This window comes from Trachypithecus francoisi, unplaced genomic scaffold, assembly GCF_009764315.1.
Source record: "Trachypithecus francoisi isolate TF-2019V2 unplaced genomic scaffold, Tfra_2.0 Lachesis_group7, whole genome shotgun sequence".
In the NCBI taxonomy this organism is placed as follows: Eukaryota; Metazoa; Chordata; class Mammalia; order Primates; family Cercopithecidae; genus Trachypithecus; species Trachypithecus francoisi.
In genome coordinates, this window is record NW_022681472.1 from 93317301 (window position 1) to 93343768 (window position 26468).

The window sequence follows — 26468 nt, forward strand, 5'->3', positions numbered from 1 at the left end:
ATGTGCAGAGAAGACATAGGCTCAAAATAAAGGGATGGAGGAAGATCTACCAAGCAAATGGAGAACAAAAAAAAAAGCAGGGGTTTCAATCCTAGTCTCTGATAAAACAGACTTTAAACAAACAAAGATTGAAAGAGACAAAGAAGGCCATTACATAATGGTAAAGGGATCAATTCAACAAGAATAGCTAACTATCCTAAATATATATGCACCCAATATAGGAGCACCCAGATTCATACAGCAGGTCCTTAGAGACCTACAAAGAGACTTCAACTCCCACACAATAATGGGAGATTTTAACACCCCACTGTCAACATTAGACAGATATCAATGAGACACAAAGTTAATAAGGATATCCAGGAATTGAACTCAGCTCTGCACCAAGCAGAACTAATAGACATCTACAGAACTCTCCACCCAAAATCAACAGAATATACATTCTTCTCAGCATCACATGGCACTTATTCCAAAATTGACCACATAATTGGAAGTAAAGCACTCCTAGTAAATGTAAAAGACCAGAAATTACAACAAACTGTCTCTCAGACCATAGTGCAATCAAATTAGAACTCAGGATTAAGAAACTCACTGAAAACCACCCAACTACATGGAAACTGAACAACCTGCTCCTGAATGACTACTGGGTACATAATGAAATGAAGGCAGAAATAAAGATGTTCTTTGAAACCAATGAGGACAAAGACACAACATATCAGAATCTCTGGGACACATTTAAAGCAGTATGTAGAGGGAAATTTATAGCACTAAATGCCCACAAGAGAAAGCTGGAAAGATCTAAAATTGACACCCTAACATCACAATTAAAAGAACTAGAGAAGCAGGAGCAAACACATTCAAAAGCTAGCAGAAGCCAAGAAATAACCAAGATCAGAGCAGAACTGAAGGAGGTAGAGAAACAAAAAACCCTTCAAAAAATCAATGAATCCAGGAGATGGTTTTTTGAAAATATCAACAAAATTGATAGACCACTAGCAAGACTAATAAAGATGAAAACAGAGAAGAATCAAATAGATGCAATAAAAAATTATAAAGGGGATATAGCCACCGATCCCACACAAAATACAAACTACCATCAGAGAATACTATAAACACCTCTATGCAAATAAACTAGAAAATCTAGAAGAAATGAATAAATTCTTGGACACATACATCCTCCCAAGACTAAACCAGGAAGAACTTGAATCCCTGAATAGACCAATAACAAGTTCTGAAATTGAGGCGATGATTAATAGCCTACCTACTAAAAAAAAGTCCAGGACCAGACGGATTCACAGCCGAATTTCACCAGAGGCACAAAGAGGAACTGGTACCATTCCTTCTGAAACTATTCCAATCAATAGAAAAAGAAGGAATCCTTCCTAACTCATTTTATGAGGCCAGCATCATCCTGATACCACAGCCTGGCGGAGACACAACAAAAAAAGAGGATTTTAGACCAATATCCCTGATGAACATCAATGCAAACATCCTCAATAAAATACTGGCAAACTAAATCCGGCAGCACATCAAAAAGTTTATCCACCATGATCAAGTTGGCATCATCCCTGGGATGCAAGGCTGGTTCAACATACACAAATCAATAAACACAATCCATTGTATAAACCGAACCAATAAATGGGGAAAGGATTCCCTATTTAATAAATGGTGCTGGGAAAACTGGCCAGCCATATGTAGAAAGCTGAAACTCGATCCTTTCCTTACACCTTATACAAAAATCAGTTCAAGATGGATTAAAGACTTAAATGTTAGACCTAAAACCATAAAAACCCTAGAAGAAAACCTAGGCAATACCATTCAGGACATAGGCATGGGCAAGGACTTCATAACTAAAACACCAAAAGTAATGGAAACAAAAGCCAAAATAGACAAATGGGATCTAATTAAACTAAAGAACTTCTGCACAGCAAAAGAAACTACCATCAGAGTGAACAGGCAACCTACAGAATGGGAGAAAATTTTTACAATCTACCCATCTGACAAAGGGCTAATATCGAGAATGTACAAAGAACTTAAACAAATTTACAAGAAAAAAATCAAACAACTCTATCAAAAAGTGGGCAAAGGAAATGAACAGACACTTCTTAAAGAAGACATTTATGTAGCCAACAGACACACGAAAAAATGCTTATCATCCCTGGCCATCAGAGAAATGCAAATCAAAACCACAATGAGATACCATCTCACACCAGTTAGAATGGCAATCATTAAAAAGTCAGGAAACAACAGGCGCTGGAGAGAATGTGGAGAAATAGGAACACTTTTACACTGTTGGTGGGATTGTAAACTAGTTCAACCATTGTGGAAGACAGTGTGGCAATTCCTCAAGGATCTAGAACTAGAAATACCATTTGACCCAGCCATCCCATTACTGGGTATATACCCAAAGGATTATAAATCATGCTGCTATAAAGACACATGCACACATATGTTTATTGCAGCACTATTCACAATAGCAAAGACTTGGAACCAACCCAAATGTCCATGAGTGATAGACTGGATTAAGAAAATGTGGCACATATACAACATGGAATACTATGCAGACATAAAAGAGGATGAGTACATGTCCTTTGTAGGGACATGGATGAAGCTGGAAACTATCATTCTGAGCAAACTATCACAAGGACAGAAAACAAAACACTGCATGTTCTCACTCATAGGTGCGAAATGAACAATGAGAACACTTGGACACATGGTGGGGAACATCACACACCAGGGCCTGTCATAGGGTGGCGGGACGGGGAGGGAAAGCATTAGGAGACATGCCTAACATAAGCGACGAGTTAATGGGTGCAGCACACCAACATGGCACAGGTATACATATGTAACAAACCTGCACATTGTGCACATGTACCCTAGAACTTAAAGTATAATTAAAAAAAAAAAAAAGAATTTGGCTTTTTTTCATTCCTAATTCTTAAGAGATAGTCTGTAGATTCTTAGAATTTCTCAAATGATAATAGTGTCTTTGTTATTTATGGGGTCTTGATAATGTTTGCTAACCAGGGACTCATGATGAATCCCTAAACACTTTATGCTAACAAGTTAGTTCAGGATAGAGGTTGGCCATGCTGGAAAGACCAATCATGTGACTAGAGAGTTAAGACATTCAGTCAAGTAATACCAGCCTGATTTCTGGGAAAGAGTGACCTGGAGATTGATTTTGGTCACAATGAACCCCCGATAAAAACTCTGAATTCTGAGGCTTAGGTGAGTGTCTCTGGTGATGACACAGACCGGTGTGCCCGGAGGGTACCTCCTGAGGGCACAGAATGTTTATGTCTGAGGGCCCTCAGACCTCATCCTATGGATCTCCTTTTTTAACTGGATGTTGTATCTTTTATAATAAAAATGCAATTATATGTATGGTGCTTTCCTGAGTTCTAGGAGTCATTCTAACAAATTATTGAACCTGAGGGGTTATGGAAACTCACAATTTGCAGCCAGTTGTTCAGAATATGGGTGGCCTGGGAACTCCTGAGCTGATGTCTGGTTTTATTTATTTATTTATTTACTTTTTCTTTTGAGATGGAGTCTTGCTCTGTGGCCCAGGCTGGAGTGCAGTGTCTCCATTTCAGCTCACTGCAATCTTCACCTCCCAGATTCAAGTGATTCTCCTGTCTCAGCCTCCCAAGTAGCTGGGATTACAAGCACATGTCACTATGCCTGGCTAATTTTTGGTGTTTTTTTTTTTTGTATTTTAGTGGAGATGGGGTTTCACCATGTTGCCCAGGCTGGTCTCAAACTCCTGAGCTCAGGCAATCCACCTGCCTTGGCCTCCCAAAGTGCTGGGATTACAGGCGTGAGCCACTGCGCCCGGCCTGGTGTCTGCTATTTAAAGGTAAAGTTCATCAAGGATTCTGCCCTTAGATGGTGAAGTTCGACCTCTGGGTAGTTAGTGTCAGAACGACACCGCACAAACAAAAAGCTATCAAAACCTGTCATCCTTTTACTTTTAACTTATCAAAGTATGTGTAATCATCCCCACTTGTAAATATTAAAGCATTTCTCCATCTTATGCACAATATTTACAGAGTAAAAGCTTTAGAGCCAGAAAAGCCTGATTTTGTCAGAAAATTCTGACATTGCCATTTACCCAGCAACAAGACCTTGGACAACTATGGAACTTAAATAAGCTCTTATCCTATTAGAGGTCACTTTCCTCTACTCTACAATGGGAAGATTCAAAGTAAACTTCATGCTCTATAGTCATAAGTCAAAGTACAGTTATAATACAAGATGATGTTACACCTAGGGAAGACAGATTTCTACTTTCTCAGAAAAGTACTGCCGAGCTTGAATTCTATTAAGAGAAACTCTCCTTTGTGGCATTCAGACCACAGGAAAGCTCCCGGAATCATTGTGATCTTCATAATCAGATGGTGGGGAGCCAAAGATGATCTTTTCCTATTTTTATTTAGGTAAGTCATTCTCTCTCAATCTCTCATCTCCTCTTTCCTTTCTTCTCTCCCCCTTACTCTCTCTCCGCCTCCCTCCCTTCTAAGAATTCGTAACTGGACAAAAACAATAACCTCTCATGTCTGTCTGTATCATGGCTCTCATGAAACAGTCGTGTGACATGTTATTCAATTTACATATACAAACAAAAAAAAAGGACTGGATTTTTATTTTCTTTAAAAAGTTTAAATCCTCCACACAGTTTTAGTAGAAGTTAAATCAATGCAGTCACTATTGAATGTGATCATGAAGTAAACCACTGAGACACTGCTTACAGACTGCAGGGAGCATTAAGACATGATGCCTTGGAATGGAGTTTATGATTGCAGCAAGGAAATAACGGATCTCTTCCTTACCAGGGCACATTCTTTGCATCTTGAGCAACTGTGAACAAATTTCCCCCTCTCTACGATAACCTTCCCACAACCTACCACAAGTTAGACGTTCTCTAACAAATTCCGAGCCTCCCTTCTAGATACATGCAGTGTGATATATCCTATTGCCATACTATGATCTGTGTGTGCATCTGTTGTCAAGCCTAGAGAGAAGAGTTGGTGTTTTGTGAATTTCTATAGCCCCAAGGCTAGCATCATGGCTAGTACATAGGTGATGAATTGAGAATAGAACAGAAATCCAACAAAACAAATAATAATATGCTCATTATTGTTTGCATTGGCTTGAAAAAATGTTGCTTCAATATCATTTAGTCCCACAAACAGTACTTTGACATATTCTATGTGAAAAATCCCTATCCTAGGCAGTGGCTTAGAAGGAGGGAAAGTGAGTACTAGTTATAATAGTGAACCAGGCTCTGCCTTTAAGGGATTTGCAAAATGTTGGGAAATATACACAGATACAGCTATCTCTTCTGCCAAAATAATGTGCGCTATGGCAAAACAATGAAGATAGTAAAAAGACTAGTGGTTGCCAGGCACTGGGGAGAAGGCAGGATAAATAGGCTAAGAACTGCGGATTTTTTGAGCAATGGAACTACTGTGTATTGTACTATAAGAATGGATGCACATCACTCATTATACGTCTGTCCAAACCCATAGAATGTGCAACATGAAGAAGGAACCCTCATGCAAACTAGGAACTTTGAGTGATAATGACGTGTCAATAGAGGTTTATCTGCTGTAACAAAGGCAACTCTCAGGTGGGAGATGTTGATAGTGAAGAAGGCTATGCATGTGAGGGCGCAGGAGGTATGTAGGAAATCTCTGTATCTTCCTCTTTATTTTCCTTTACTGGGAACCTGAAATGCTCTTTTAAAAAGTCTTTAAAAAATAAAAAAAGAATGGGACTGCTGGGGAATATGAAATGAACTTCTTCAGAAAAGGAGGAAATGAGCCACACTAAGCACAGGAAACAGCATGGGCAAAGGCCCAGAAGGCTGGGCACACTCTGCTCCAGGTTTGGTTCATTCCCATGTGGATGGAACAAGAGTGAGGTGTTGGGGGTATGAAGTCAGACAGAGAGAGAGAACCCACCCCACAGATGAACTTGAATGCCTTGTATAAATGACTCATCTGGTCTTTATACCACAGGTCACAGATTCTTGGAATTAAAAAAAAAAAAAAAGTATCAAATTCATCACGGACAGTTAAGACAGGAAACAGAAAGTGCAGGAAGTCAGTCAGTTGCCAAAATAGCAAATAAATAGTTTCACTATTGTAATCATAGAAAAATGAAAGTAGCAAAGGATCTAATTGAAAGAGAATGGATTTAGAGTCAAATACTAATGAACAGCGTTAGTTAACATGCATTCAGAATGCCTTTATGCCAGTTGCTCTTTTAAGTGTTTTATGGACTGATCAATCCACTAGTCACAGCAATCCTGTGGAGGAGAAATTCTATTTCCTTTTGCCTAATTCCACACAGTTAATAATCGTTAGGGGGAAAGACTCAAAACCAGACAATCTGACAATCTGGCCAACTCTTCAGGTTTTAGGCGAACCTCCCAATTGTCTTAGAATAGAGAGGCATGGTGTGGGTGTTGGGGGAGCAGAGACAAAGACAGATTTTGCAGAGTGTCTGGCACCTGGCATATGTTTAGGCCATGTGATATGGTTTGGCTGTGTCCTCACCCAAATCTTATGTTGAATTGTAGCTCCTGTAATTCCCAGATGTTGTGGGAGGGACCTGATGGGACATAATTGAATCATGGGGGCAGCTTCCCCCATCTGTTCTCGTGCTAGTGAATACATCTCACAAGATCTGATGGTTTCATGAGGGGATAACCCTTTCACTTGGCTCTCATTCTCTCTTTGCCTGCTGCTGTATAAGACATGCCTTTCACCTTCCACCACGTGATGCCTCCCTAGCCACGTGGAACTGTGAGTCCATTAAATCTCTGTTTCTTTGTAAGTTACCCAGTGTCGGGGATGTCTTTATCAGCAGTGTGAGAACATACTAATACACCATGGTACTGTCACAGACCATGAAGAAATGCTATTATGGCTTTCGTTAGTTGTTTCTTCTTTTTAGAGACAAGGTGTCACCTGTCACCCAGGCAGGAGTGCAATGACAGGAGGCACAGTCATAGCTTACTGTAGCCTCTAACCCCTGGGCTTAAGCAAACCTCCCACCTCAGTCTCTCGAGAAGTTTGGACTACAGGTGTGAGCCGCCGTGCCCAGCAAGTGCTATTATTTTCACGTAGAAATGGAAATCTTTTATTTCCCTTTTTCCCCGTACACTGGATGAATGGAATATAATCGTATCTGATAACGTCACGGCAAGGCATAAATATTAAGGTCACTGGGTTCTTGAGGAAAGAGAAACTAGTTCTTTATCACTCATGCTTTTGATCTGGGGTTAAAGAATCATCAGAGTACTTTGTGAGAGATCAAGGAGTTCAAGAGAAGCTTCCAGTTTGGAGTGGGGGTACAGATATTTCTGTAAATGTAGTATGGGGGATACAGAAGGCTCAGGTTGAAAGAGACCAAATGAAAAAAAGCTAAAAGGCAGAAATGAAGTCCACAGGCAAACAGCCCGGGCGGCGCCCTGGCAGCACCGGGCGGCGCCCTGAGCCTAGTTAAAGATCGACCCCGGACCTAACTGATTAGGTTATCTATAGACTCCAGACATTGTAAGGACAAACATTGTGAAAGTCTCTGTCCTGCTCTGTTCTGTTCTAATTACCGGTGTCTGCCACATATCTTAGTCCTGGGCCCAGTATAAACACATTCCTCTATTTTGTCCCAACTTCCTGAGCCCAACACAAACACCCCCCCACACACACACCTCAGAAACACCACCTAGAGAGCCCCTGATAAGGTCACAACCGTTTGTAGTTTTACTAAATGCGTGGGAACAAATAGAAAACTGTTAATTGTATAACTTAAAATATTAACCAATTACTAGTTGTGATGCTGCAACCAAAAGAATTCCTTTGTACCTCTGTAACCTTACATATCCTGTATGCATCGGGCTATAAAAAGCGGGCACATGCATCATTCGGAGCCCTCTTGTATGTTGTAGAACGGAGGGACCAAGTTCGAACTTGCATTAAAGATCCTTGCCGCTTGGCTTTGACTCTGGACTCTGGTGGTCTTCTTCGGGGAATAAACGGTCTGGGCATAACAAGGTCAGAGGTCCATGGAGAGAAGACTGGAGGAGAGAGATCCACCTCTGAGAGTGACTGCCTTTGTTCTTTCAGGAAGATGAGTGCACCTGCACTGTGCAGGAGTCCCAGCCTCAAGCTCAACACAGAAGCTGCAAGGAGAGGCTGATCCTAAAATATGACATTGTGCAAGGAAAATATCTTGAGGCCCCCAAAATCACTAAGCTAAAGAGAAAAGCCAAACTAGGAACTGCTTAAGGCAAACCTGCCTCCCATTCTATTCAAAGCTACCCCTTTGCTCACTGAGATAAATGCATATCTGATTATCTCCTTTGGAAAGGCTAATCAGAAACTCTAAAGAATGCAACCATCTGTCTCTTATCTACCTATGACCTGAAAGCCCCCTCCCAGCTTCGAATTGTCCTGCCTTTCAAGACCAAACCAGTGTTTACCTTACATATCTTGATTGATGTCCCATGTCTCCCTAAAATGCATAAAACCAAGCTGTGCTCTGACCACCTTGGTTACATGCCATCAGGACCTCCTGAGGCTGTGTTATGGGCCTGTGTCCTCAACCTTGTCAAAATAAACTTTCTAAATTAACTGAGACCTATCTCAGGTTTTCAGGATTCACAACATAAATATGGATAACCAATGGGTTAGAGCAACCTGCAGGTCTGGACAGTCCTAGAAAGGCTTCCCCCAACCATGTCTTGTTGCTGTTTGACTCCAGGGCATTGACATGAGAGGTAGTGAGAAAAGAATGGGCAGAGAAGCCCCAGAAAGACTGAGGTTGATTTTCCAGCTGATGTTGCAGGATGGAGGCACAGAGAGGGAATGAATTTATTTATTTATTTAATTGATTTTTTTTTTTTGAGGCAGAGTTTCACTCTTGTTGCCCAGGCTGGAATGCAATGGCACGATCTTGGCTCACCACAACCTCCGCCTCCCAGATTCAAGCAATTCTCCTGCCTCAGCCTCCCAAGCAGCTGGGATTACAGGCATGTGCCACCACACCCAGCTAATCTTGTATTTTTAGTAGAGATGGAGTTTCTTCATGTTAGTCAGGCTGGTCTCGAACTCCTGACCTCAGGTGATCCACCTGCCTCAGCCTCCCAAGGCGCTGGGATTACAGGTGTGAGCCACTGTGACCAGCCAAGGGAATGCATTTATTTTAAAAATAGAGGTATGTGATATAACTGCACCTGTGAGTTGAGGGACTAAGATTCATATTCACAAGAATGTATGTTAATACGTGCAGAAAAAAAGACTGGAAGACAATCTGCAACAAAACCTAATAATGATAATACTAGAGGTTCTGATAGTGGGCGATTAATTTAAATTTCTTCTCCAACAGTTCAGATTCTCTGTAGTTAAATCATATAACTCTGATGAAGATGCACTTACATATTAGTATATATGCATACCTACATATGCATACATACACATACATATATATGCAAACACACATACATACATGCACACACACACACACCCCACAGAAGAAAACGTCTCGGTGTCATATTTTAAACTTGTTTTGACCAGTTGGTTTGGAGGCTCTCTGGCCTGTACACTTTATAACTGCCATACGCTGTGCTGACACTAGATGTCAGGGTATAACTGAGAACCAAATAACCGTATGTTTGCAAGGTTGCACTGCCCTTGGAAGTCTCTTGGATTTTTAAAATATCCTACAAGTCTCAGGTAGCAGAATCTTTGAAATTTAGCCATTTTAAAGCATCCTTTAAATGATGGGCACTTAAACATGATGATTTAAAACTCCTTGCACAGACAGCGAGGCAGAGCACGGACTTTGGAATCAGAGTGAGTTGGCTTTGAACACTGGCTTTAATAAGCCTTGTGATCTTTAATAAATTATTATACTTAGTGCCTCAGATTCTCTCTGTGGCATTGAGCTTGTGAGTTTGTTTACAGGATTAAAGAGGTAAAGCATCTAAAACCTCCAGCATAGAGCCTGATGTTTTTCTGATCCTTGAAGGGAGCACAGGACGATTTAGCTTGTTGGGTTTCCAGGAGCAGGGCCATGTGCGTCAGGACAAGAAATGAACCTTGACCTCTTGCCCAGGGCACTTCCCTCTTGACCTCTAAGTCCATTAACAAACTGTGTGACAGCAGCAAAACAGATTGCACTCCGGATACATATACAGAAACAATACACACAAACATGTGATCTTTTCTCCCTGAAATGAATCATTCATCTATTAAACCATATACAGTAAGTCCTCATTTAACATCATCAGTAGGTTGCTGGAAACATTGACCTATAATACAATTAAAGGGATGTGTAACAGAAGCAGTTTTACCATAGGCTAATTGATATAAACAAGAGTTAAGTTCCTATGGCATATTTCTGATCCCAAAACCATCATTAAATTTAAACACCTAAAACACTTCTAATATTAAACCCTGAAGTAAATCTGAGCTATACATATATTTAAGAACAATTAATAAAAACAAATAATGATTTGCCCAGTATTTGGTGACTCGAGTGACAGCAGTTGTAGTGGTGGTGGGTTAGATCAAAGAATAAATGTCTGCAAAGTGAAACTGTAAGGAGCACCTCCTGCCAACCTGTAGTTCACAATCAGTCAGAAATACAGTAGCTCGCTGAGTGCTTCCATACTTTACCCTTTCCTGGTGGCTCAGGAAAACAAATCAGCTTAGACAAGATACCATCCCATTGCAGGACTCAGCCCTGGACAAGACACCATCCCATCTCAGGGTGCACTCACACATACCCACTCACTCTGACCAGGATGATGTATACACACCAATTCACCTAATGGGCACAGCTGTAGACTATGGGGGAAATCAAAATACCTGGAGAAAAATCACCCAGGCAGACAAGATGATAATGTGCCAACTCCACACAGACAGTGGCCCAAGTGGCCAATGCCTTTATTTTTTATTTTAATTTTTTTATTTTGGGGGGCTTGCTCTGTCACCCAGGCTGGAATGTAGTGGTGCGATCTCGGCTCACTGCAACCTCTGCCTCTTGGGTTCAAGCGATTCTCCTGCCTCAGCCTCCCAAGTAGCTGGGATTACAAGCATCTGCCACCACACCTAGCTAATTTTTGTGTTTTTAGTAGAGATGGGGTTTTGCCATTTTGGCCAGGCCGTTTGAACTCCTGACCCCAGTTGATCTGCCCACCTTGGCCTCCCAAAGTGCTGGGATTACAGGCACGAGCCACTGAGCCCAGTCTTTGGCTCAATGTCTTTAAAGTTCACCTGGAAATCATATTTATATGAATGGCACATTTGAGATAAGAAAGAATCCTCATCTGATTTTCATGTCACTCTGGTGTGGGGATGGGCAGGCTGTGGTTCCTATTTTGCAGGTGAAAACGCACTACATATAATTTCACTCCGGAAGGAGTCAGGCAGGAAGTGTTTCAGTGTTATTTTGTTAGATCGGATTGTCCATTTCACAGAAACAAAGTCATTTCAAACCATTAGCTCGTTTCCTCTCTACGAACTGACACAATCGTTCATTAATTTGGTGTCACTTTCGCTGGGACATAAACAAACTGGGCCACTGTCAGAATCTCACTGGAAAGCCTTATTCCTGAGTCTTTCCAAAACAGAAAAGACAAACCTGTCGCAGGGCAGTCCACGTATCTGTCCTCAAAGATCACCGGCAGGGTGTTCCAATCCCCGTCGATGTCCAGGCACTCTGCAGGCAGCGGAGGCATGCTGGTGAGGTACTCTGAGTTCCGGATGTCCAGGGATAGCTGGCTGTGCGTCTGTATCCTGGGGAGCACATGGCAGGGTAAGCACCCAGGGAAGAGTGAAAGGTTTCCAAACTGTTACCCCCTCTTCCTAATCCCAGGAAAATACTCAGTTCTCAGCCGACTCTGGCAATTGTCTGCCCATCATCCTTTTCTTCCACCCACCTACTCAGCCCCCAGAGCCATAGTCTGCTTTGTTTTGGAACTGACTGAGGTGTTGAAGTGAAAGGCCATGGATTATAGGATTAGCAGAAACACAAGGGAATTTATCATAGACCATTTTAGTGAAATATAATAAATACCACATTAGTGGAAAGCAAACTGAGTTTTTAAATGACTAGAAATTTAGAAATTTTAAATTAGCATTTTGAAAAAACATAAATCTACGTATCTTTTACTTTTTTCTTACTCCTTAGATGACTTAGGATCTGGTCATATTTTGGCATATTTGAATTAAAACCTATCTAAAATACCATTTTTATTGATTATTACATGGACAGTGGCATCCTGGATAAAGGTATAAATTTCCCTAGATCAAGAGCCATATATTTTGGTTTCCCCCGTAAGATGAAAAAAAATATGTCCCATATTCTTTCTTTCTGACGTATATATCCTTCCACCAACAGGAATTCAATTCCAGAGTTTGGAATAATCACCATTCCTAATTCAAAGGCTGGGGTGGTAGAAAGTGTGCATTCCCTTCTCATCAAGTTTCTACAGAAGAGGGAGAGTGTCTTTTTACTCTATAAAGGAAAAAAGCATGAACATTTCATCATTATTTTCCATGCCAACTCAATCACTCTTCCCCCAAGGGAAGAAGGAGCCTTACGGAGTCTATGAGTTTTGGGAAGACTTGAGCTTGCAGAGCTAGTTTCCGTGTGTCTGTCTATCACTCCTGTGGAGCAGCTCGGCCTCTGGAAGCTCCCTTCTTACTTCCCAGCCTTGTAGACCAGCTGCTTATAGAAAGGGCTTCCTAGCTGTGAAACTGCACAGACTCAAAGCAATTTTCAAAGTCAGCATTCTCAGGAACAGGTGCAGTGAAGATAAATGTATAGACATGTATAATATGTATATATAGTTCATACAATATACATATTGAATTTACATATTAAGTATGATTTCATATACATATCTATTTACTATACATATTAAATATGTATATTTTGTTTCCTTCTCATTTTTAATTGGATGTTAACCCATCATAATAGAGAGGAAGGGTTATTTTCTCTTCCTCAAAGCCCTGAAGGCTGCTACAACTTCATAACTCTGTGAATTCTCAGAATATTTAACTCTTTAAATGTTCTTCTCTGAATATGTAACTCTTTACATATTCTTCTCAGCATATTTAACTCTTTAAATATTCTTATTTGAGTGTTTAAATGGAATTTTATCGCAGTCAATTCTGCACTTTTTACCACCCTCTGAATCCGGAATTTCTGGCCCACTTTTGGTTGGTTTTATTAGAAAATATGTTGAATGCCAGTGGACTTAGGATGGTGTGCATGGGCTAGGAAGTATACCTAGAGGATTGCAGCTTGATTTTAGTTTGAACAAGCTAACAGTCATGAAAAAAACAAGTGATTAAGCAAATAATTAAAATATAGCAGGACAGGTGTGGGAGAGTCAGGTCTAAGTTACGTTATGCAGGTTGTGATCTAGGGAAACGCAGCTTCTTGAGCATAGGACTTTCGAGAATGTGACCAAGTACCTAAAACAAGGCCTAGCAAGTGTTAAAAAGCTGACTGAACATGCTAAAGGGTACACAGGAATTAGTGCCTATCTCTGATTGCAGGAATCTGAGGAGTCTGGTTCTAGGCCAAAATCCTGTGCATGACCTCTCAAGCCCAACCATAGGCAACTGCAAGGTTTTGCTGAGCAGGCCTCACAGGAGAAGCTTCCCTGCCATCCTTAAACTTGATGCACAGCCAGTGCAATGTGGCCGTCTGGAGGAAGTTGCAGAATAGGTGTGTCATGCTAGATGTAACTATGACACTGTTACTATCTTTTTTTTTTTTTATGAGACAGAGTTTTGCTCTTGTTGCCCAGGCTGGAGTGCAATGGCACAATCCTGGCTCACTGCAACCTCCACCTCCCGGGTTCAAGAGATTCTCCTGCCTTAGGCTCCCAAGTAGCTAAGATTACAGGCAGGAACCACCATGCCTGGTTAATTTTGCATTTTTAGTTTCTCCATGTCGGTCAGGCTGGTCTCGAACCCCCGACCTCAGGTGATCCACCTGCCTCGGCCTCCCAAAGTACTGGGATTACAGGCATGAGCCACCGCACCCGGCCCACTGTCTTTATTTGAAGATTAAATATGTTTTAAGAAATGCGAATGGGTGCCAAGTTGACAAGGGATGGATTCATGTTGGTTGATTTTGGATGTCACCTTGATTGGATTATGTGATCCCCATATAGCACTATACATTGTCAAACATTGCATGGATTATTCTCAATGCTTCTGCTGAAAGGGAAACCTAGGTGGTTTAGCGTGGATTAGAATGACTGGGCTGCCCCAGGAATGTCTGTGAGGGTGTCTCCAGAGGAGACTGACGTGCAAATTGTGGGACTGAGTGGGGAAGATCTACCCTTAATGTGGATGGCACCATCCAATTAGCTGGATCCTGGATGGAACAAAAAGCAGAGGAAAGGCAAATTCATCTCTCACTCTCCCTTGGGTCTGGAATGCTCTTCCCCTGCCCTTAGATGTCAGAACTCCAGGTTCTCCAGCCCTTGGACTCTGGGACTCTCAACAGCACTCTCTGCACCCCATGTGCTCCCAGGCTTTGGCCACCATCAGCTTCCTTGGTTCTGAGGAATTCTAACCTGGCTTGAGCCACGCTCCCAGCTGCCTTGGTCCTCCAGCTTATAGAAGGCCCATTGCGGGACTTCTTGGTATCCGCAATAAAGTGAGTCAATTGTCCTAATATATTTCTTGTCATCTCTCTCTCTCATGTGTATCCTATGGGTTCTGTCTCTCTGGAGAACACTGATGAAAACAGATCCTGGTAACAGAAATTACCAGGTGCTAACTGACTGAAGCAGGTTGGGGGAGAAGTGTTCCAGGCAGGGATGCTCTCCTCCATGGCAAAGATCACAGTTAGGAAACACCACAGTCCACCCCACTCAGCCCAACCAAAGGCAGCTGTGATGTCCACTCCCCCTGCTCTGTGTTTTCACAATGCCTATCACCTTCTATCACGCTGCATAACTGACTGATTCATAATGCTTGTTGTTTAGCACCTGTCTTCCAACACATGCTGTTTTGCTCACTGATGTATATCCCAAGTGCCTTAGACAATGCCTCCCACACAGCGAACAGCATTTTGACTCTACTTGTTAAATCAATACAATTAATCAACACGGCGTATGCAGGGAACAAGGGAGCTCTGCAAGAGTGGTTCCGACGGCTGGCGCTGCAGCAGGAAGGTCCTGAGCACCTTTTTTGAGTCTGGACCGGACGTGGGCAATGAGGAAGCAGTGAAGACCAATAGGGCAAGAAGGGCCACAGCCTCATCTGTGTTTCAGAATGATCATACTGACCAGGCAGGGAGTCTGTGAGTGAGTGGGTGTCTTCACATGTGTGGTGTATGCAGGCGTGTGGTTATGGGTGTGGCATGTGTGCATGTATGTTTTCCTGAGTGTATGCATGTGCGCATGTGTTTACATGGACACATCTATGTTCATAGAGGTGGAGGCGTGCATGTGTGTGCATATGAGTGTAGCTGGGTGTATGCACGGGTGCATATGTGGGAATGTTATTGCTGCATGCACGCATGCATATTCATGTGTATGTGTTTTATGGGGTTCTGTGGAGAATAAAGAGGGATAGGCTAAGAAAGGTCAATTAAAAGGCAACACTATTTGAACAATAATTAAAGGGAAAAACTACTTTCTTTCTGAGTTAAGCAAACTACAGGGAGAATGTGGAGTTGGAGCTGGAGTTGAGTTTATTATTAGCAAAACTGGGAGTGAATCTTCATTTCTGATTCTCCAAGGCTCTGAATGACCCCCACCCCTGCCATCACTGTAACTCCTCCACCTTCCTCTTCACACACTGCTCTCCAGTCCCACTGACGTTCTCCTAGATCTTTGGTACAGCATTCAGCCTGTGTCTGGCCTCAGGGCCTTTGCACTGGCTGTTACCTCCGCCTGTAATGCACTGTCCTCCTGGGCTCCTTCCCACCCTCAAACCTTAGTGTAAATGTCACCTTCTCTGAACTGTTCTCCTCCAACACCCTACTTTGGAGAGTCACTGGTCCTATTAGGTCAAATCAGGAACTTTCTATTACCCGGTTCTTTAGCCCCATCTTAAATTTTCTTGCTTATTTGCAAATTTATTTATTGTCTTCTCTGTCCAGTGAGGACAGAGACCTTGTCTACCTTGGTTGCTTTTAAATTCACTGTATGGAAAGTACCCAGATCAGTTCCTGGATATAAAGGATGATGAATAATTATGCAGAGGGAGGGCAGAAGGGAAGGAGAAAGGGAGTTGAGTAAATAAATACATTAGCAACTAACAGTAGCATTAATTAAATAAGAAATCCTCATTCCTTCTCATCAAGAGGATCCAAAGAGGAATCTGAACTCTGCCTTTGCCTTTTCAAACTGTCACCTCCAATTCCACTCCTTACCTACTCCTCCCGCATCCCACCCATGGCAGAAGCCACATAAGGGGAGAGAGACTAGCCTGGAATGCACCCTGCATAGGTCAGCCTTGCACACCTGTGTCTGAGCGTGCATGCTCCATTCATGGCCCCTGTTCAGCACGTGGTCACCTCCTTATCTATCTAAATGACACTCTGAGGGAGCAGGGTTTGCTTGGAAGCCAGTTGTTTGCACAGTAGGCAGAGACACTCCCATTCTGAGCATTCAGGCAGAATCCTTGGATTTTAGTTGGGCTATTGTGTACAGCACGTAGGGAAAGAGTCTCCTGAAACATACAGGACCTGCTTCATCTTTTTTTTTTGTTTCAACATCAGGTTTACCTGAGTCCGGACTTATGCTGTCAGACAGGAATCCTGACTCCAGGAATACAGAGCGAACGCATAAGGACACTTCTGTTTTAGAGATTCACAAATCTGCATTTCACTTTATTCCTCCTCATTTGTTCTTTAGGATGATGGCTCAACAGTGCACAGAGTAGCCAAAGCAAGCAGGTTACGAGTGTGGTCACTGGCTCCAACACATCCCGTTTGTGTCACTTGCTGGCTGTGTGGTCTAAGGTAAGTTACTTAACCTCTCTGAGCCCAGGTTTCCCCAGTTTCTTCTTCTTTAAGGTGGGGAGAATAATAGTACCTACCTCATGGAGTTCATGTGAATATTAAACGAGCCAAAGAATGTGAAGCACTCATTTCTGATCAGAGTAGTTTCAATAGACTAAGCATCATGAATAAATGTCTATTTATTCGCACCAGGTAAAATGCCTATCCTGGTCAACCCTATGGACATAGCATCTCTTAGAATGAATTCCTTTTCAAAAGTTAAAACTTAACGATTATGTAAAAGTCAGAGTGATATCTCATTAATATTGTTATGAAAATGAATACATCAGTATAGGTTCCATCACCACTTCCACATTCATTCCTCAGCAAACTTTCACCCAACACCTCCTTGCTGTGTGAAAAGCACTAGCTCTAGACATTGGTAAAACAGAGAAGAGGAACAATAAAACACACCCTTACTGCTGGTCAATTCTAGACGATTTGTTAACACTTTTTATTATGACCCATGGCAAAAGATGGTCTTCATTTCCATGGCAACCCAGTGCTATCCCATACTCCCAGAAGCACACACACTGAAGGAAAAGTTTCAGCAAACACTCCTTCCTCAAACCATCTATTCTGCCTTGCCTTGCCCTGTCCTTTCCTACTCCCTCCTATCCTATCCTATTTCATTTAAGAAGCACTGTTCCAAACACACTAAGTTGATTTCACTGTCCACTAAATGACTGTGACCCTTCGTTTGAGAAACACAATTTAATCTGAGCTTGAACAAGATGGGTCTTGACAGCTGAGTTTCACCTGTGCCATCTACATTCCCCCATGTCCATCCTGATTTGGGAGTCCACTGCTGCCTTGCGTAAGCAGCATGACCTCCCTGGGGCAACTACCTCTGTCCAGCTCTGACCTGCAGGTGTGCAGAAGCACAGTCACGCACAGGTGCCAGCCCTGCATAGCCCCTCTTCACTATCTCACGGTAAGCCTCACTTCTCTTCACAGCACTTCATACATTTTCTCTAGCAATTTTCTCAGTCTGAAATAAAATTCTCCCTCTGTTTCATAGCTCTTCTTATTCTTGAGGACCTGGCAAAAAGTTTACTTTCTCCTGAGTAGTATCCCACTTATCATTGCCTATGATTTATGTTTTCTGTTAATGTCTACAATTCCCTGAATGCTTACAACATTCTCTAATCTCTAACGCCACTCGGAGGATAAGCATTACAATCTCCTGGGGATTTGGAGAGCTCCATCTCTCACCTGATTCAGATCTCCACTCAACCATCACCTTCTCCAGCAGACCTTCTGTGACAATTCATGAACTAGGACTCTCTGTTCCTCTCACAGCGATGCATGTTTCCCCATAGCACTTACTACCACTTAGCATATCATATCTATGTACTTGTAGGCCTTCCATCACCAAAACATAAGCTCAATGAGATACTGGATTTGTCTGTTTTATTCGCTGTTGAATATCCAGCACTCAAAGTAGTGAAGAGCTAACACGGTCAACACGAAATACATTAGTTATTGAATGAAGGACTCTTTCCTTTACAGCTAAAAAAATTAGATATAAGAGATTCAGTACCTAGTTTGATGTCACAAGCATTATAAGTTACAGAATCAAGATTTCAAATCATGTATATAAGATTTGAAATGCCAAAGCCCACACTTATTTGCTGGTAAAGGAAAAACAAAAGCATTAACCATAATGTTCGTAGTACACGATCCAAAGTCTTTTCCTGGCCAACAAGGCCCCACATGGACGGGTCCCTACTGCCCTCTGGCCCTCCCTCCCTGCCCTCTCCTACTTTCTCACTGTATTCTGGCTACACTTGCCTTCTTGCTGATCTTTAAACATGTTGTGTTCCCATATCAGAATCTTTACGACAACTATTCTGTCTGCCTAAACAATATTCTCGTATGTCATGGCATGGCTTGCTGTAACCCCAGACACCATTCAAATGTCACATCTTCAAAAAGACCTTTTCTTATCACGTTGACTAAAACAGACTTTCTCTTCTACTCAGTGTTGCATTGGGACCCATTGACGCTGGTTTGCAAGAGCTGACTGTGCACATCTCTTTCCAATTCCATATTCAGTGATAGCACATTGGTAGCTTGAAAGCGACCCTTGTGAAAACATTTGCACAGGAGAAATCAGCAAACACTACAAAAGGCAGTTCGTCCTTTGTCTATTTTTGCTCTTCTGAAAGCTGGTGGTTAAACATTTATGAGATTGCTAGGCATACCCCATTTCTCTTCATTTTCTAGGTTCTTATCTTGCTTTTTTCTTCCACTTGTAAAAACTTGAAATTACATAATTTATGTCTTGCCTGTTTCCTGAATAGGATGACTGACCCATGTATACAGCACCTTTACTATATTACTGTTGTATTTCCACTTCTCCATGGACAATACACATTTGCTTACTTCATCAGTCACCGTCTAACTCTCTCTGAGGAGAGTATGTGGCTAGCTCCATGTGTTCCATATGCATGAACATGCCTGTTACGTCCTCACAATTGCTATCTTACCCACAGTGTGGATAAGGAAGCTGAGACTGGATGGGGGTGAGAAAAAAACAAGAAGGACAGAAACATAACTCTCTCAAGGACCAGTTGCTAATAAATGCAGGAACTGGGTCTTGATCCCATGTAATCTGAGTGCTGGATCATCTGCAGTTTGTACTGGTGGTCAGTGTTCTAAAGCTCTTCTGAGAGAGCAGTTGTCTCTGAGTCTGTCTCCTGTGTCTGTGCTCACACTCCTTGAGAATGCAACCATGGTGCCACAATCTAAGGCTTCCCTATTGTTGCAGTAACTCTGGAAAGAAGATTTCCTGCAGGGATCTTGATATGCAATACTTTTCTCAGTGACCCTCACAGTTCTGTTTATATTTGTCAGATTAGCTCTTCTCTGATTTTAATTCTAGAAAATATATTCTCCCAGTTCTAGCTGGCCACTGGGATACAAGAATTAATGAGTGAGTGAACGACAGCAGAAATTCCTAGACTTGTCATTTCAACACGCAGCTGTGCTTTCCTTGGTGCCACCCCCTTACTTGCAGAATCCATGAGACAAGCCGTGAATGTCACTGTACTTTCCAAAGAGAATGAATTGCAGGGAGGAAAATAGGATTCCAATGAGAAAGGTGAAAAGGTCTCCACGTCCATCTTGAGTGATGGATGGATCTCACGTGTTTCTCCTTCTATTTTTGCTGTGGCATCTCAAACATCTTTCCATCACACATTGAATTTTTGAGGTGAACATATCATTTGGAAGCAAAAAGAAACCCTTGGGTCGTGGACCGGAGGACAAAACCTATTAGAGGAGTCTCTGCTCCCATTCACCCGGGAATCTATGAGACAGTGACCTCATCCTCCATCAACCCCCTCACTTCCTTGAGTACTTTTCAGTTTTTTTTCTAGAAGAAGGCAAACTTAGAAATTCATCAGCCCTCCTAATTACGTAGTTCAGACATAATTCTTATGCTAAATGCATTTCATAGCTACCACAGAATCTCAGGCGAATTCTGAGTTTTTTTCTGACATAGTTTGTGGCCATACCACCTGCTTCTAATTCATTTTGCAGAGGACTCAGCACAGATGTCTTCAGGGATCTAGGGTGCCTTGATTCTGTCTACAAAACCGTGACACTCAATGAAAGAAAATTTTGGCTGGTGACCTTCTCTGCCACCTGCCAGCTCCCCACTCTGCAATCTGACTCTTTTGCCTGCAGAGGAAATGCAGACAGAAAGTGCAGAGGTGGGCAGACTTCCCTCCTTCACATCCAGTGAGGAAGCGAAGAGTAACTTTGAACTGCATGTCTTGGGTGGCTGCTTTTAGGGGTGAATGGATACTTACAGATTCTCCTGAAACGTCAGGACTGCAAGCTTTTGGTGCTCCATGTAAAAGAAGGCCTCAGAAAACCTTCGGACCTGCAGAATAAAACAACGGAAACAGTTCAATTGTTTAGGTAGGTATTACCAGCACTTTCTTTTTTTTTTAATTGAGGCTCAAAGAGATGAATGGCATTTCCTAATAGGAGGAGAGCCATGCCCATGACCTGAAGGTCCTGAAACAACAGTCTTCACATTCCTCCAATCTGATCTCTCTCCTTCATAGCTCTTCATCCACACTTGGTCTATGAACACAGGTGAATGCAGTCTATGAATCTGTCCTTGCATTGTTTTTGCTATTAATTTTAACTTGAGGTCTTATTTGTTCTACTAGAATATAAGACCTCTGTGAACAGGGTCCATAAATAAATGCAGATGAAACAGACTTCCCAAACCCAGTCATGTATGTTCTCTGAACATCTTGTGGACTCTGATCTTCATATGTTTTGTCATCTTGTTCTAACGAGATGTTGGTCTAAATACCAACATATTTAGTTATACATCAACACCTACCCATATGCACCTAAGCTGGTGGCAGAGAAATACACAGAGAGCAATGTCTTACATGAAAAGGCACTTTTTGAGCTGCGTGCAGTGGCTCGTGCCTGTAATCCCAGCACTTCAGGAGGCCGAGGCAGGCAGATTGCCTGAGGTCAGGAGTTCGAGACCAGTCTAGCCAACATGGCGAAACCCCGTCTCTACTAAAAATACAAAAAACTTAGCCAGGCGTGGTGGCACATGCCTGTAATCTCAGCTACTCGGGAGGCTCAGGCAGGGGAATTGCTCGAACCAGGGAGGTGGAGGTTGTAGTGAGCCGAGATCACACCACTGCACTCCAGACTGCGTGACAGCGCGAGACTCTGTCTCAGAAAAAAAAAAAAAAAAAAGCACTTTTTCCAAAATACTTCTAATATTTCTTGTGATAGGCTCTGACATCCTCTGAGATTGCCAAGACAAGTATTCTATGAATGACACAGCAAAGGCCTGAGAGGCTAAGCATGTTCACAACGCCACCCTGCATGATCATGGTAGGGACAGGAAAGCACGAACGAAGATCTAGAGGCCAATCCCAATGCCTGATCTAATTCTCATAAAGGTTCCTCCAAAGAAATCAAATGCATGTGATCAGAGAATGCACAGCAGTTGGCCACTCACCCTCAGGGTGTGGTGTTCCTGGGTGAGATAAGTGGTCACTTGGGAGTGCAGAGTGACTGTGTCCAGGAACTGGGTCCACAGAGCCATCATGTGGGACGTGAGCCAGGCCAGATCCTTGCTTATTTGCTCAGCTATCTTCTCTGGATTGTTCAACATCTGGAGAGGCAAAACAGGTGGTAGTCAAGGCTCCTGACTCCATGAAGTCAGGAGCAGTCTTCTTCCTGAAGTCTTTACTGACTTTTCTGTTTTCAATAAATCACTCTCCTTTCTCTATACATCTGTAGTATTATATTACACCTCATAATACTACAGGATCATGTTATCACATTTGATCTGGAAGCTAAAACAGCAATGGCAACAATAAATTGTTGAGGTAGTTCCTGTCTATAGAAAAACATCCAAAGCCCTTAGTCTGGCAGGCAAGATTGTCCACTACCTAGTCCCAGCATCTCTTTTCCATTTCATTTTGCTTTCATGTATGTTCTGAGTACAGCTTACTTTAGATTTCTATAAACATCTTGCAATTTTAATATTTTCTGTCTCTCTTCATTTATCCTGGATATCCCCTTTCAACTTTTCTATCAAATCTTCTAATCCCATCACCACAAAGCTCAATTCATCCTACTTTTCAATGCCCAGAGCCAGCAACACTTGCTTTATGACATCTTCACAATTGCCATCAGCTGGAAAGCTTTTACTCACATTCTCCCCAAACTCCTCAAGGTACCCCAGATCCATATACTAGACTCTACTCTGTATCCCATCAAATTTTGGATGCAGTACTTCACAGCAGTTATAACTTCTGATCGTCACTATCTCCTATGTGGAACATTGAACACTCGGCATTCGATGGTGCTCCCCATCTAATCCAGAGGATACCAGCTACCCTTTGGTAGAGCTACTGTGGCCATCCAGTTACAGAAAGTGAAATGAGAGTCAGTAAAAGAATGTCCACCCTCACGCAGAGCAGGGATTCAATGGAAGGGATCTATGACTATGAAGCCACATCACCATGTCACCTTCAGATAGTAAGTGTTTAAAACACCTCCTGAGAGAAGAGAGCATCTCTATAACCTCACAGCAGCTGAGTACTGAGGCGATTCATGCACGATCAATGCTCCATAGCTTTTCTCCACCATCCTCCTCACATTACTCCACATTTGTTTTTGTTTTTCTTTTAGTGACAGGGTCTCACTCTGTCACCCAGGCTGGAGTGCAGTGGTGTGATCATGGCTCACTGCAGCCTCGAATTCCTGGGCTCTGGCAATCCTCCCATCTCAGCCTCTGGCTGGGACTACAGGTGCATGCCACTGCACCCAGACAACTTTTTGTAGAGATGGGGTCTCGCTATGTTGCCCAGGCTGGTCTCAAACTCCTGGGCTCAAGTGATCCACCTGCCTCAGAGTGTTGGGATTACATGAGCCATCACACCTGGCTTCACTCCACGTTTCTTTTTTTTTTTTTTTTTTTTTTTGAGGTGGAGTCTCGCTCTGTCGCCTGGACTGGAGTGCAGTGGCCAGATTTCAGCTCACTGCAAGCTCTGCCTCCCGGGTTTACGCCATTCTCCTGCCTCAGCCTCCCGAGTAGCTGGGACTACAGGCGCCCGCCACCTCGCCCGGCTAGTTTTTGTATTTTTAGTAGAGACGGGGTTTCACCGTGTTAGCCAGGATGGTCTCGATCTCCTGACCTCGTGATCCGCCTGTCTCGGCCTCCCAAAGTGCTGGGATTACAGGCTTGAGCCACCGTGCCCGGCCGACTCCACATTTCTTATGGGGGATTCCTGGTTACATTAACTAAAACTTAGAGGAGTTAGACTAGAAAGGGCCTAGAGGCTTTAGGAGAAGGCTCTTTGGACAGAAACTCTTTAGATAGCTGCAGTTTAGAACCAGGAGAACCATGTTTTTGGGGAGTAACTTGAATTCTGGAGCAGTGAGAAGAGAGGTCACATCTCTGAGGATGGCAGGGAGCCAGTTGCCAAGGCCTGTCACTGACCTCTAAGCTTCAACACTTATTCAAGCCTTTAATCCCAGGCACATGTTTAGAATAAGAGAGAACTCAGAGATGAACAAGAGAGGGTCTCTGTCTGTAGGGAGCCTCGTTCAGTGGTGGAAACAGGAACGTGAGTTAACAATTAAAAGTGCCGCGGAGCTCTCTACTATGCACAATAGACCAGGGACACACAGGCACAGCCACATCCAATCCCATTCCTTTCCCTTCTTTGCCCTGTGCCTCAGTTTCCCCATCTGTAAAGTGAGTATGTAAAGCAAATTACTGCTTTTGGATGTAACAACATATGAGGAGATCTAAGTCTAATGCTTCGCTTGAAATGCTGGAAGTTTCTTCGGCTGTTTTTAGACTGAAGACCGGTGCTAGATGGAGACCGATTGGGTAAAGTGAGGCATCCAAGAGTATGAAAAAGAGGGAAGGAGGAGTTTGGCACACAGTAAGCTTCTCTAAATGTTGCATATTTCTGCTTTATCGTGGATGACTTGCTTCCAGATACAGAACATCATTTAGTGACAGCATCATCTCTGAGCTACTTCTTCCAAAAGGTAAGATAAGTCTGTGATGATGACACAAGCTATGAAACCCCAAAATGAGGGAATGGCCTGCATTTTCTTCTGATAAAAGCTTTATTTCCAGCACTGGCTCTGGGGCAGGCAGGGATCAAACAGGGAATGGCCACTCTTGGCCCATTCCCATACATCATGGTCAAAAGTGTTAAGTAAAAATTAGGGCCGGGCACGGTGGCTCACACCTGTAATCCCAGCAGTTTGGGAGGCTGAGGTGGACAGATCCTGAGGCCAAGAGATCGAGACCATCCTGGCTCACCACCTGTAATCCCAGCACTTTGGGAGGCTGAGGCGGACAGATCATGAGGCCAAGAGATGGAGACCATCCTGGCTGACATGGTGAAATCCTGTCTCTACTAAAAATACAAAAAAATTAGTCAGGGGTGGTGGCAGGCACCTATAGTCACAGCTAATCTGGAGACTGAGGCAGGAGAATTGCTTGAACCTGGGATGCAGAGGTTGTATGAGCCGAGATCGTGCCACTACACTCCAGCCTGACGACAGAGTGACTCTGTCTCAAAAAAATAAAGAAGAAAAGAAAAGTAAAAGTTGAATGGTGAATATGGCAGGCAGGGTCAGTCATTACAAAACCTCCTAGCTAGACAGTGAGGCTTTTGGTTGAACTGTAAGTGACTTCTGTATAGATTATTGAACCAGTGCCTCTCATAATAAGACCCAACTTTCTGCATCAGCATGTGGCACAACTGTCCTTGAAAATGCCCCCCACCTCACCTCTGCCCACCTCCTGTCCTAGCCCAATGCACTCCCATTCCCAGCCACACTAACCTGCTGGCAGTGGGCTGTACACACACCTAGCCTTCTCCAACCCCAGGACCTTGTTCAGGCTGCTGGTCTCCCTGCCCACCTTCCCCTGTCACCTTCCAGTTTCCTTTCTTCTTCTCTTCATCACTTTGGCCTTGTCTGTCCTCTACCAGGTAACCATTTCAGAAACCAATTCTGTGTCTCCTTGTTTTTATTTTTTCTAAATAATTTCAACTTTTATTTTAAATTCAGAGTCCATACACAGTCCATATTGCTTCTGACGACTCTTCTGAACCTTCTCCAATGCTCCGCGTGTAAGTCTAAGATCCTTCTTGACGCCGACTTGACCTGCACAGGCACCTCTCATAGCACCTCCACCCACAAGTTGCTGGCTTCACTTCCTACATCCCTGTTTGCTGTTTGCCTGAATTTTGAGCTTTAGCCTGCTGAGTATTCCCAGCCCCTAGCACAACAGCTGACAGAAAGTGGGGGTCAGTGACTCTTTACAAAATGATAGGTGGCTCGGTGTCCGTGGGAGGTGTCCCAGGCCTCCGGAACTCAGACTGCCTCTCCCAGGCTCCTTGTGCCCTATCTCACAGCACCACCACCACGCCACCACCACAGTGGCACCGGCAAACACAGCATGAATCCTGAGCTCTGCCACCAGAGTGGAAAAGAGAAAAAAGAAAAGCTATTCATTAAATGTGTCTTTGGGAGGATTATGTTTCCTCAAGTTGATTATAGAAATGGCTTTAGATAAGGTTAAAGAAGCTTCTAATTAAGCCGCAAGAGGACTTTTCTTCTCCTCAGATGCCTGAGCCTGTGCAGTCACAGATGGCGGGCTTGGAAGGGTTTGTTCTAGAGACCGAGGATGCCCTTTACACTAACAAGGAGGCAGCTGCAGCCCAGAGCTGTCATAGCTGAAACTCCCTGAAAAAAGGCCCTGCCATCCACGTCTGCCACACGTTCACCCTCGTCACCTGGGTGCTAACCAAGCACGTTTGTTCACTTCCTCACTCCCTTGCTCTGCCAGCTGAGTGCCAGTTCTGTCCCAGGGGTATGCCAAGCTCTGGGGA

The 26468-nt window shown here is 43.1% G+C and overlaps 1 protein-coding gene across 1 annotated transcript in view; it reads right to left on the reverse strand.

Annotated features, from left to right (window-relative positions):
* Positions 1–26468, reverse strand: part of FAM135B (family with sequence similarity 135 member B) — a 237297-nt gene that overhangs the window by 25655 nt on the left and 185174 nt on the right. Inside the window, exons 9-11 of the mRNA XM_033202781.1 lie at positions 22058–22213; positions 20868–20941; positions 11656–11810 (exon numbers count right to left, since the gene is read on the reverse strand). Coding sequence (XP_033058672.1) covers positions 11656–11810; positions 20868–20941; positions 22058–22213 — 385 coding nt within the window. The remainder of the gene's footprint in view (positions 1–11655; positions 11811–20867; positions 20942–22057; positions 22214–26468) is intronic.